This window comes from Culex quinquefasciatus, chromosome 1, assembly GCF_015732765.1.
Source record: "Culex quinquefasciatus strain JHB chromosome 1, VPISU_Cqui_1.0_pri_paternal, whole genome shotgun sequence".
Lineage (NCBI taxonomy): Eukaryota > Metazoa > Arthropoda > Insecta > Diptera > Culicidae > Culex > Culex quinquefasciatus.
In genome coordinates, this window is record NC_051861.1 from 112,775,021 (window position 1) to 112,788,915 (window position 13,895).

The following is a 13,895-nucleotide window of genomic DNA, read 5'->3' on the forward strand; positions in this document are numbered from 1 at the left end:
TTCAAAATTTGAGATTTTTTAAATTCCTTTAAAATGGCACCTGAGGGTTAAGTCAACAAACTATGGGCCGAGCCAACTTGCCAAATTAACACAACACCACCACCTTGGCGGTGGTGGTGATGAGGAAGCCAAACACATTCGCTCTGTTTACATTTCTATTTTTAGTGACAGTCCGTGCCCGCACACAAACACAACCCCGCGTGAAATGAGCTAAGCGTGTATTTTTTGTTTCGCTCGTGTTTTTTTTTTGCACTAGTTTTGCCAAGCCATTTGCAAAAATAAAACTCGAAAAGATTATTATTCAAGGAAATTTCCTAGTATTTTTCGATGACACGGTGGAAATTTCGGGTGAATCACCCAACTTCTCTTGAGATGGATTGTTTTCAACGATCGGAAAAAGCTGTCAATAACGTCAAACTTTGACAGGTGACGGTTACGCACAACAGTTAGTAACAAGCTAGCGACAATGACAATAAAAGCAATAGTTATTTTGGTTTGTTTTGTTTTTCCTGTACATACACGCTTATCAATAATGACTCAAATAATAAATTACTAAATTATTTCAACTCAAATTTCGTAATTATCGAAGCTACTCAAAAATAAGTTTTGAATGTCTTTTTTTCTATTTTTAAGACTCAAATTTAAATGATCTAGAAGTTTTACGCACTTTTGGGTATGTTTAGAGTTACATTAACCCAAACATACGAGGACAGATTTAGTGTGTTGCGGTGAATTTACACGAGAACACTTTTGGGTGAATTCGGAGTGAAATTAACCTAAATTAAGGTTAATTTATTTAATTATTCAAACTTAAATTGGAGCAAAGTCAACAATTTAAATGAAATTTAATAAATTTCAGCCTGTGAAAAAAATTGCACCAAAAAATATATATTAAAAGTAACTTTAGAACTCCGTATAAAGACAAATTACAGTGTATTTAACTTAGGATTGATAAAAATTTCCTACGGCAACTTAACGTACAATAATTAGCAACACGAAAAAAAAACAATCTACAATATGTACACACTTATCAAAAATGACTGAAACCACTATTTTTTCAAAATTTTCAGCCTAATTTCCAAAAATACCTAGTAAGTTGTACTCATTTATTTAACTCAAATATAAGGGTGTAATTAAAAAATTTATTTAGTTGAAATTTTATCATTTTGTAGAACATTAAATTAGAGTGTAATCAACCATTTTTTTATGTTAATTTACAGAAAACAAGTGATTTTAATCAACTTTTGCTAAATTAATATTTGAGAAAAGCCAAATTTAAGTTAATCATTATTTCAAATAGTTTGTGATGTTGACTGTACTAGTTCTTTTGTTTCCAAAAAAAAAAATCGCGGATTAAAGTTATTTGTTTTTTTTTAAACATTGCACCAACCACGAACCCAAAATTCAAGCAAATAGGCTAATTTTAATTCATTTTTTCAAAAACGAACTTTTCAACAAAATCAGAGCGAAATTAGCCAAAATTTGTGTACATTTTATGATAACAGGATTCAATAAATTTCGGGTAAAATCAGAATTACCAAAAAAAAAAATATTTTCTATAAAAATGATTTTTTTACAGATTTTCTTATCTCAAATCTGTGAAACAAAATAGTAATTAAAAAATGAAGTGCGGCTTAACCAAAAAAAAATGGAGTGCGGCTAAACCAAATGAGAGTAACTTTACCGAAATACTCATGAACCATTTGAGTAAAACCAGAATAAAATGTATAAAGATTTAGTTAAGTTTACTCACATTCCGTGCAAATCGAGGTTTTTGTGTAAAAAGAATCGCTTTCTATAAATTCAAATTAGACTGACTACTTGCTAAATATATTAAAATGTTTTAATTTGCTAGTGGAATTTGGAACGAATTTTCACACATTTTTGTAATATTTTTTTAAAGAAATTGTCATTTCGTGAAATTGTTGAAATTTTGTACCAAAAATAGTAAGAGTTTGATGTGAAATTACAAAAAAAAAATCACCAACTTTAGGGGGATTTTAGAATTAACGTTATAAAAATTTAGTAAAATTACTAAAAACTAGGGGGTAGCCCAAACTTTTGGGTGAAATGCTAATCAAATTTTCCAATTTGAGTAAATTAAACTAATTATAATTTGATATTTGAAAACAGAATTCCAAAATTACTAAAATATGTTAATTTACGAAATAAATCCCAACAAAGTGAAATTTTAAATAGATTTTAAAAATATAAGTTTTCTTAAAAAATAAGTTTCAAGAAAAGAATATTCACAAATTTCCAATTTGTGAAAATTATATATTTTTTACAAAAGAAGGTTAGAATCCCAAGTAGCACTCATAACTTGTCGTCTGTTGAATAATAGTTAGACAGCTGTTTTGGATCAACATACGAGAAAAAATTTCAACGTTAGTTAAATAACAGTTTGTTTCACTACTTGTTTACCTGACTTATGTAACTCTTGAGATTTGTGCCACACAAGTGTTACAACACAGTCAACTTCACTCTTTTCCAACTTTAACACACAACATAGGGAATATTTTCACATGTTTGGGAGGGTTAGCACTTGCTCCTATTTAAACAATTTATTTCACTATTTAAACAATTTATTTTGGAACACTTTTGATAGAAACTTGCTTGCTCACTTCCTATTGAGATATTTATCACTTTATTTCACTTGAAAACACTTTTTATGAGCTGTAATTGAACGTCAAAGTGCTGATATGCCAAGATGCTGTTCCCGTATCTGCAGTGTTTACTCGAAAACAGTTTGTTGAATAAAAACAATATTGCACTGTTTGTTTCACTGCTTATCTAACATTGTCATGTGACGGCATCTGCTGAAAAATGGGCGCGGCCAACCATTCTATAAACAACCTTAGGTTTTCTCGCTTTGTTACACAAATTTTATCGGAGAATAGATTATATGACTGATGCTCAACATACATATTCAACTTGACATTGCGTGTTGTTAGGTGGTGTAAATTTGTACATGAGGAATTTAGAGTTTCAATTATGTTTATTTATTGAAGATTGCAATAGTTTTGATTGTTGACTGATTAATTTGTGAACATATCGCTGGTAAAAGCTATAAAAATTATCAGCTTATTGAGTTTATGATAGAGAAAACAACAAATCAAAACCATACTGATTCTAATATTACTCCGTGGTACGGTAATCGAAATGACAGTTGAAACGGTGTGTTATAACAAAGTTATATAGTGGAGTTATAAAAACTGACTTGAAACAAACTTATATAACTTCAATTTCAATGACAGCCTTCGTTGGAGTTATGTTCTTTGGCTATCAAAACAGACAGCAGCCTTCTTATTGACGCTTGGGCCAGCTTGTTTACTATGAAGCCCCGTGGAGAGATGTGGAAGCGCGCCTGGACCTGTCGTGGAGATAACAACAAATCGTCGAAGTCATCGGATCGAATCTTGGGAAAGAGGAAGTTCACCAAAAAAGGAAAATCTAAAAGTTCGTCATGCAGGGAATTTCCCACTAATCACAAGCGCGCCATGATTGTTTTTCTTTTTTTTTTAATTTCAATTTCAAATTATTTTAAATAAATTTTGCAGAAACAAGCGTACTTTTTTGATTAGCTTCGTCGTTGATTGAAATTCTAATAAGAAACGTTTGTTTACATGTAAGTTAGTCGACGGTTAGACAGCTGTTTTCAATCTAACTTACCTTTCCAGTGTGCGCTTTGATTTGACAGCACAGCCGTAAACCACGCCCCCTTTTTTCGTCGAAACTCTTGTTAGATAGCACAGTGTTGTCAAATACATTTGTACAACTTACTCTGATAACTTGCATCTTTTTTGGCAAGTTATACAACAGAAAAAAGTGCGCTTTTTCCAGTTCACAGGAGTTGTAGAACAAGTTGTGGTAACAAGGGGGTTTGGTTATACAACCAGTTAGGAAATACGTTTATCTGACAAAGTGTGTTGCTTGGGATGTAAAGGATCATAATTTTAATGAATTAAGAAAAATGCTTAATTCCACAACTTTTGAGTAAATTTCAAATGAACTCAATCCAAATTTGAGTGAATTTTCTAGAACTCGTGATTTGTGTAAATTTTTGGGTGAATTCTGTTTTTCATTTATTATTACAATTTGCCTTTTAAAATAATTTTCACAAAAACGGTATTTCATTTAAAAAATAATGCAATGTACAAAAAAATAATGTAGTTAAATCAAATTATAGTAATTATTTAAGTATAGTGATTTTTATAAACGTTTGGATAAATTCACAATGAAATTATTCCAAATGTGAGTAAATTTTCTCAAAATTTGATAGTTTTACGATCTCTTGAGTAAATTCAGAATGAAATCAACTTCGCCAAAACTCAATTTTTCAACCAATTTTCGATCTTTAAAAAGCATTGGAAAGAAGAATTCTTCAAATTAAAAAAAAGTTTGTGTTGGAGTTTTGACTTGGTTTATGTGACTTTGCCAATGTTTTTAAAAATATATTTTTTCAGGGTCAACTTTGACTGTGTTTTTCACTAAAATTTCCTATATTTATGTGAAAGTAAGTATGTAGTAATTTTATAATGTCTCAAACTATGCCTTTACGCATTTTTTACCAATTTAAATGATAATGGTATCGTTCTATAGCAGACGATATTTAAATTAAGCAAAAATTTGAAAATATACTCTAAAATAATGAAAATCTAGTAAGGCAAAAGCTAATGATAGAAGGTGGTAGAAAAAATCAAGTACTATCAGAAACAAACATAAACGAAAAATGATAATTTCAAATAAAAATACAATAAATATAACAAGAAAAACATTAAACTAGTAAAGTTTTTCAAAGAACAAAAGTTGCTCAAGATTACCCCCAAAACACGTGATTTTTTTTAAATTATAAAATTTGGTCATTAGAGGGTTAATTTGCTATGTGTTTGCCGAGAAGTTGAAAAAAATTCACAATGAAAAAAAATTAAAAACCATTTCGTGAAAATATTGAAATTTTGTACGAAAAGAATTAAGAAATAAATGTGAAATTACAAACAAAAAAATAATCATCTTTGGGTTATTTAAGAATGAATGCTTTCCCAAATTTAAGTAAATTTACTAAAAACCAGGGCGATACAAAAAATTTTGGGTAAAGTTTTATTTGCATCAACCCAAAATTTGAGTAAAATTACAATTTTATGTTTGCTAAGAATAATAATTTAGACAAAATTCATTTGAGATGTTTACTTAAAAAAAAACGATAATTTACGAAATAAATTCCAAGTAAAGCAAAAAAAGTTCTGAAAAAAATAGTCAAAAATTTCCTGTGAAATTAGATAATTTTAGCAGAAGAAAGTTTGAGTGTAAAGTACCAAAATTTGTTTGAATATACATAAAAAAATAGTTAAATTCCACAAAATGAAATTCAATATGAATTCCACCCAAATTTAGGAAAATTTAACATAGTTTTAGTTTTCAGAAAAAAACGAGTGTTGAAAAATTGCATTTTGAGAAAACATCAGTATTTTTTTTTAAATAAAAAAATAGTATTTTGTGCTAAAACATGAAAAGTTATTAACCAAAATTTGAACTACTTTTACTAAAAAAATATAGTGAATTTTACAAAAATGTCGGTTAAACCAGAATGACTTATGATAAGTTAATTTACTCAAATTCTATAATGGGCGATTTATCATAAGTGCAGTGCTTCTGGAGACGCGCAGTCCTGTTTTTTCGCGATAATTTTCGTCTCTTTTGTGTGGCTGTTTGTGCGTAATGTTCCGTCAGTGCAAGCGGATGGTTGTGTTTGTGTGCAAAGTGCCCTTTCTTCATCATCGCTGGTTGGAAGGCAATTTGACGGTTGAGTTCGTTAGTTTTACCGCGTTAAATAATATTTTGATTCATCAAGAACGTTGTGTGTTGTGCGAGTCTTTTTTTTGTGTTGAAAAGACCTTCCCATAGCTCCGTAGCTCGGAGGGCTCGACGTCGGTTGTTTATGTGTTAAGCCCTCTCCATAGCATCGTAGCTCGAGAGGCAACGATAATCAATACCTCATCTAGTTAACAGAAAGAAGATCGGAAGGCATTTGATGGTTGAGTTCGTAGCGTCGTTTCCGTAACAAATTTATGAATTAAATGGTTATATAATTAAAAATCAGACTACGCTATCATTGCAGCATTGCGTTTAACACCTCATTCTTTAAATAAACATTATTTGGCTTTATCTTTCCACAGCCGGCTGTCTAAGATGAAACCATTTCATTTAAAATTTAACAACAGTTAAACGGGAAATGTCTCATCCGCAGCATCCGATTGTTTGCCTTGAGAATAATACATCATCTCTCCAAACAAAACATTCAATTTTGGGTCGCATCATCATCTTCTATGATTAATCCTGACCATATACCCTACCCTACTAACACAATTTTCAGGTTTCTGGCGCTCGTGGGGTGTAAGCACAGAGCAAATCAGCTGCCCTAGTAGCAACCTGCGCTAACTAACATTCCCGTCCCTTAAAATCGAGGTCTACAAACTGACATGGCCGTTGGTGGCCAATGACTGTTACCTATTCGCAACTGGTCTAGCTTTAGCAATCATGGTGTTTTATCTTTTCAGCGCATTCATACATGCTGTTGATAAGAGAAACACCACTAGATCGTCGAAGCCTATAATCAGTAGTGCTGAAAGGATATTACGGTTCTGTTCAGCAACGGAGGGGCAACCATGGGTGATCTCTCATGCTCATGCTCATGCTCATGCTCATGCTCATGCTCTCAAATTCTATAATGGGCGATTTGAATACTACGCGAAGATAAAGTTTGATAATAATGGATTTATTTTTGAATATTGAGTAAATTTGATAGGAAAACATCTAAATCAGACCAAATTTGAGTGAAAATAACTTAAAATTACTTATTTCAGATTAGCGTACACACCAAACCTACGGATTACAACACGTCAAACAAATTCCACTAAAACACACAAGTATAAAAAAAGAAAGGTTTTCGTACTTGCAGCAGGCTCACCTCCAGTATCTGCTGGTTGATGTCGGACGGGACGGCGGCGCCACCGCCACCGGGCCCGGCCGCACCACCACCACCACTGGGCTGGGACGTCGAGGGCGTGTCCAGCGCGATCCCGGTGCTGGGCACCACCAGAATCCGGTCCCGTCCCATTGTCGAGTCGCGTGCCATTTCTGGGAAAAGAGAGAGATGGAAGAAATTAGGTTAGAATTAAATAGGTCGAAAAAAGGAACAACTAGACCCAAAATAGGTACATTAGCACTAAATTAAGCTGAAAAAAACAAAATTTGATGCACATTTCTCTCAACTTCGCTTCGAAAGTTAATTAATCAAGAGCATGGGAAAATTTCTCCACCACAAAACAGCCAGAATCGTTCTTAAAAGCAACAATAAAACAAGAAAGGAAAAAAAAACACTTTCCCAATGTAGAAATCGCTCAAATCAGAGAGGGGGCAACAAGAAGAAGGAGAATGCACTGACTGCGGGGAGGAATGTCATCAAGTCGTAAAAATTCCGAACTCTGCTGTACACACAAAGGCCTTTTCCGCGGTTCTAAATTTAGCGCCCGTGGGAAAAGTCGAACGCATGGACGCTGTTGTTTTTCCCGCCCTATCTGTAACTGTGTGTTTGGAAAATTAAGTTCGAGGGGGGAAAGCGCGAGAAATAGTGCGCTGCACTTGATTCGCTCTCTGTTGGGAGATTTTCGAATGGTTTGTGTCACACATGTGTCAAGTGTCAAATGGCATTAGTTGAAAGCACGATATTGCATTCCATAGAAATTTCGAAATTTCTCCTAGAATAAAACTATAAATCACATTAGTATGATAGTTAGGGCTAGTGATTTTTCACGAGAAATGAAAAAAAATGAAAAAAACATTGGAATTTCACGCCAATTTTACGGTACCGTAAACTGGGGTGACTTTGATTGCCCGGGGTGACATTGATAGAAATTTTATTTGGCCACTAATTTTGATACATCCAATGTAACAGTCACATTATTGCATATATGTTCGATAATAAGCTATCCCTTAATGCTTACATACTCAAAATTCTCAAAAATGTTTAGATATTAATTTGACGGGCATTTGAAAAACCTATCAAAGTCACTCCGGGCTATCAAAGTCACCCCAGTTTACGGTACTCTAAAGTCTGCTTAAAATTATCGCAAAAATGCGTTATTTTATAATTATTGTGTACAGGATAGTTGCTGAAAAAGTTAGCAGAAGTTGAAGATACAAATATTATTCCTTGACACAGAATATGACTCGCAAAAAATTCGAATTTTTAAACCAAAAATCAAATTTACGAATTTACGATTCAAAAATCCAATTTTACTGAGACTCAAGAAAATGATTTTGCTAAAATATTCCCAAAACGAAGCACATCCTAACTTTTCAAAAAACTTTTAAATTTTAATGGAAATACAAGTGCAATCAACTGTAATCAATTTAAAATGCATTCCTCCGCGTTTAGTATCATTATTAGGATGTTTGTGTTTATTCAAAAATCTTTTGATTTTTTGTAAATTTTCAATGTACAGTACCACCAAATGTTTTTTTGCTAAATTTTTTTTTCGTCAAATCTTACATATTTTGAAAAATAATGATTGCAAAACAACTGAACTAGTGTAAAAAGCATTATAATACTTTCTTTTCATTCAAATGTTGAGACTATGGTTTGTTATTTTTATTTTTTTATTTTTTTCCCCTCCCTGAATTTGTTTAGAAATGAAAAAAATTGTAATTAATTTTAAATAATACATTTTTAAAAAAAATAATTTAATATTTGTTTTAGTTCCATATAATGTTCATTAATATTAATCAAAGTTTGATTTTAAAATACGACATTTTCTGAAAAGTGTCAGTAGTTTCTACCAAAAACTTCAATTTTCCGAAAATCCTTACAAACTTTCACTACATTTTAACTCATGTATTTCAAATTACGAGTTTTTTTAAGTTACACAACACAAAATACACAAAACTGCGAAAATCAATATTATCTTTTACCTCATACTACATATTATGGAAATACATATCTGGTGTCTTTTCGGCAAAAAAGGACAAAAACCGTTTTTTCTGTAATATTTTGTTTTTTTTTTTTAAGTTTGACAACATTTTTGCACAAAAAATACTACTATTTTTCAAAGTAAAAAAAATCATGTCTTGAAAAATTTGCTTATTAACAGCCCTTTTTTTTGCAATTGACACTCATTTGTCAATTATGAAAATCTGAAAAATATTCAAAAATCTAAAAATCATTACAATTTTGTTCACTATTGGAAATGGCAAATTATGAAATTATTAAGTCAGAAAAAATGTTAGGGTTTGTAAAAATAGTATATGGGTCATTCCATGTCATATGGGAACACTTCAAAATAAAATTTTAACCCTTAAATGCCCCCTAATATTATATTTTAACGCTTTAAGTATTTAAATTCAGTTTTGACCAATTCCTTATATTTTTATTTGTTTTATTTTATCACCTTCGTGTTCCCCGGACAATTTTACATAATAATCAATGTAAACCTCAAACTAAAATAAACTATTAGCGAGAAACAGCGATTTTACTGGAAAAAAGTTTGATTTTGCGAAGCACTCGGAAGTACTTTTCAATAATAAGGGATGAATCCCCATTTCATGAATAAATGAAAGTTGCTAGTATTTAAAATTGAGGTGAAAAGTCATCGATTGTGATTGGACACTTAATAATATTTTAACTGAATGAATGTACATGACAAAAAAATCTGAATAAATAAAAATTAAAAAAAAGGGATGAATACCGCATAGTTCGGTTTTTATATGTGAGAAACTTATTTCGGATTTGAATTCATAGGACAGAGTGCAGTGCAAAATCTTTTTTTTTCAGTTAAATCGCTGTTTCTCGCCAACAGTTCATTTTAGTTTGAGGTTTACATTGATTATTATGTAAAATTATCCGAGGAACACGAAGGTGATAAAATAAAACAAATAAAAATATAAGGAATTGGTCAAAACTGAATTTTAATACTTAAAAAGTTAAAATATAATAAATTTTATTTTTCCTAAATTCCTTGGACAATTTTCTATAAAATGCAACCTGTAGAAAGTCTTTTGCTCATATAGTTGCAAAGTTATGATTAAAAGAAAAAAGAATAGAAATTCGTCAAAAAAGAGGGCGGTGCCAAAAATATAGGGATCAATCAGCACCAAACTTGGGATTTCTGTTAACTATCGATAGATGAACGTTCCCTCCAAGTTTTGTCCAGATCGGCGAAGGTCGAGTCCAAAAGTGTACCCAGTGACATGGAATGACCCATATTGCGCAAAAAAAAACTATTGGTCTATCGATACAAAAGTTAGCTTGTCTTGATGAAATTCATTATTTTTTTTATGAAAAGTTTGTGTCCTTCGTCCCTGGTCAGGATATTTACTGAGATAGATTTTTTTTTTTTTAGCGAGGGCAAATATTCAAAAATAAACTATAATTCAAGCTTAATAGTTAAATTATTGAAACAGAATGTATCACAAAATGGCTCTTTTTAATGTGTTACGCTACCGCAAAAAAAATATTACTGAAAAAATAAATATATATTTTTTTAAATGCCCAAAAAACGTTACACAATATATCCCAAGTTTTTTACGAACTATTGCGCAAGTTTTTTTTTTCAATAAATGTTTTTTGTTTAAGCAATTCAGTTTTTACAGATTATGAAAAATGTAAAGTATTGAAAAAATATGGTGCTTCTTAAATTTTTTAGCATTAATTTAAAAAAAATGTAAAAATAAAAACAAAATCTAAGTAAAACTTAAACTTCAAATAGGGGGAGAGGGGGTAATATGCACCCCCGGGGCAAAATGCACCCCCTGCTTTTCTCGGTATTTGGAAGAATTTTCCGGGGAAAAATCATAGAAATTGGAAGCTTAACATTGCTAAACCATGCTGGAAAAATTTGAGCATCGCAGTATAAAAACAGCTCAAGTTATTTGCAAAACTTTAAAATGTTGTGTTTTCATCTAATTTTCTTTGCACTTTCATTATGATTTTTGGACCTTATAAAAAGCTTTTATTGATATTGTAAGTGTTGAGGTAAATAGTTTTTGCCATAATCTTCATTATTCTGTAGATAGATGAGTCCAAAAACATCAAAAAATGCATTTTTAATTAAATTTTCTGCAAAAAGCGTGGTCGGGGCATAATGCACCGCTGTGAAGCTCCTTAGTAAAAACAGCGGTGTCATCTAGTGGTGACTAGTGAAAACTGATTTTACCCGGTGCATTTTGCCCCATGTTGTGGTGCATTTTGCCCCGTTGTTGTAGTGCATTTTGCCCCAATGTTGCGGTGCATATTGCCCCGCATGGTTGTTTGAAATGAATCAAAAATGTTTTTTCAAATTTGATATTTTCGAACAATTTTGAGGTTTTTTAAGACTTTTTTCAAATGGATGACGAAGAATAATAGTTGTTTTAGAACATCGAACAAAATTCTTCCACAGTAATGCTGTAATGGTTGAGAAATCACAGTTTTCCCTTAGGGGGTGCATATGACCCCCTCTCCCCCTACTAGTTTTAATTTTTTTGAAAATGCAGTGATTTAAAAATAAGGTGCTTCGCGAATATTTTAGAGTTTTTTTTACTGTCAAAATAACCCAAATCACGGAAATTATTTTGCGAAAAATTAAAAAAAGTTCTGCTGAAAATTTCATAAGTGCGAAAACATATTTAAATTTTGGCTTCATTCGACATGCAAATTTCGAATTATTAAAACAAAAGTTTACAAACATGAGTTAACAGATTTTAGTGCTAATATTTCAATATATATATTTTTAATTTGACCCAGTTAAAAACACGGTTATCTTTAAAAATAAGTAAATTTACATCTTTTTATGTGTAATTTCCCAAATTCCACATACATCATGGTAAAATTACACTGAAAAAAGATGAACATTTTATAACCTTCCAAAATTTAACTTTTTTTAAATGTGTAACTTTAATAACCAAAAACACAAAGTTTTGAAATTTCGATAGGGATTTGTCAAAAAGTTAATTTATTCAGATAATATTCAGATAACAATTTCGAATAATGTAATGAGGACCTGTTTTTTTTGTATTTTAATGTTTTCATTTCGATCCTCTAATCAACGTCAGTAGAACCGCAACAGACGCGCACACAAAACCTTGTGATATTTTCCAACGTTATCCCCCAATCGAAACAAATGTGTACGTCAAAAGCTCAAAGCATCTGAGCGGTATTACGCGCGATGATGATTCTAATTTTACTCCAAACGCGAGTTCACTTGATCCCGCCCGCGTGGTTCGTCGTTTCCTTATTTTTGACTGCTTCTTCTCTTTTCAATTTTGTTCTTTTTTTCGTCAAATTTGTATTCCTTTTCAAACTTTTTTTTCTCGTCTATTTTCATCATCATCTGCATCGTTATTGGTTTTCGGTGAGTTTGGTGCTTGTGCGTCAGAATGTTTTAATATATTTTTGTGTACTTTTTTTTTACGTTTTTTTCCCTCAACTTCTCTAGTTAAGTCGCATCGCCTCTTGCTGAGCGGGATTCTGGTCGCGCTAAAAATAGCATTGTTTAAAGTATAAATAAAGCGTAGTATACACAAGCGCACAGTTACACTCGATAAAAATAACAACATTTTGCCCCGACTCGAAGCTACAAATACACAAAATTGACGAACGCCGCCGCCGCCGCGCGCGCACAGCTTAAGCCGCGCTATGAATAGCGCACTAGAGTATAGTGCTTTGTTGATGTTAGTTAGTGTTTAGTGTTGGTGCAGCGCAAACTTGGGAAAGAAAGATCGGCAAAATTTTAGAATAAATCTCGATGAGATGATGCTTGGCTTTATGAATTATTGATTGTTTAGTCTGGAATTTGTGCAATTTAGAATTTCAATTTATCAAAGCAAAAAAATAATAATTTCAACTAAATGAAAGACAACAAAATTCAAGCAAGACCGTCTAATTTCACCCTAACCTTGTTCAAACAAAGATGATAGACTAGATTTTTAAAGTAACTGTACGCTGTCCCACCACGTCAATGGGACAGCGACGTCCAAGATAAGGTTTCCCGTACAATCACGTACGAGTCACTTTAAATTTGCGTACGCCTTCGAACCTGGCCTTATCGGAGTCCGTTGCTGGCAGAAATGTTCTAAAAATAGAACAATTGACCACATTGTCCTCCTAACGCTTGGCAATCGGGGGGTAAGATTTTAAAATGACTTAATAATTATCAAACCAAAATTACTAAGAAAAATATACTTTTGAGGATTTAATTTTGAAATTATTTTTGAATTTCTGCCCTTTTCAAAAAGTCATCCCCCTGTTGTAAGGTGAGCCGTTACACGCAGCGTAAAGTTTGATAAGAGACCGCTGGCGACTTGTACGATTTCTGCTACTCGTAGCTGTCACAAAGCGCCAGATATCGATGCGGGGTTTGCCGCCTTGGTTTCTAATCGAATGACCACCAATAAGCGACTATAAATAGGTGAGAACGCGCGAGTGATGGAGTGCCTAGTTCAAATTTAATTGTGCAGGTTGTCTCAACATTTCAGCTGTCTCAACTGCCTCCAAATGACGAACTGCAATCAAATTTTTAAGCGTCTCACTAGTTTCCACCAGATTAGGCGTCTCACGTGTCTGCCATTAAGTTCTCAGTTGTCTCAAATTTAATAGATTTTCACCACAATAAGCGTCTCAAATTTTTAGTGCCTCATTGTCTCAGCAATTTCCACGGCGTTTGTCTCAAGTTTCTGAAAAATTTCCACTATATTAAGCGTCTCACCAGGTTGTATTAAATTTCTCATCGTCTCAACAATTTCAATACTATTGAGCATCTCAAGAACATTTTTGCATTGAACGTCTCGAGTGGTTTCCATTTGACTGTCTGAACTCGACGTAACTGTGTTAACTGTAACACAAAATGAAAATAAATTGAGCG

At 32.2% G+C, this 13,895-nt stretch overlaps 1 protein-coding gene across 9 annotated transcripts in view; it reads right to left on the minus strand.

Moving 5' to 3' along the window:
- LOC6050605 (histone deacetylase 4) overlaps positions 1 to 13,895 on the minus strand; it is a 128,917-nt gene that overhangs the window by 27,582 nt on the left and 87,440 nt on the right. For 7 of the 9 annotated variants that reach the window (XM_038249909.1, XM_038249901.1, XM_038249907.1 and 4 more), the window contains exon 3: positions 6,953 to 7,137. In XM_038249909.1, the coding sequence (XP_038105837.1) occupies positions 6,953 to 7,137 (185 nt within the window). The remainder of the gene's footprint in view (positions 1 to 6,952; positions 7,138 to 13,895) is intronic. The other 2 variants (XM_038249902.1, XM_038249908.1) reach the window with 1 other exon arrangement.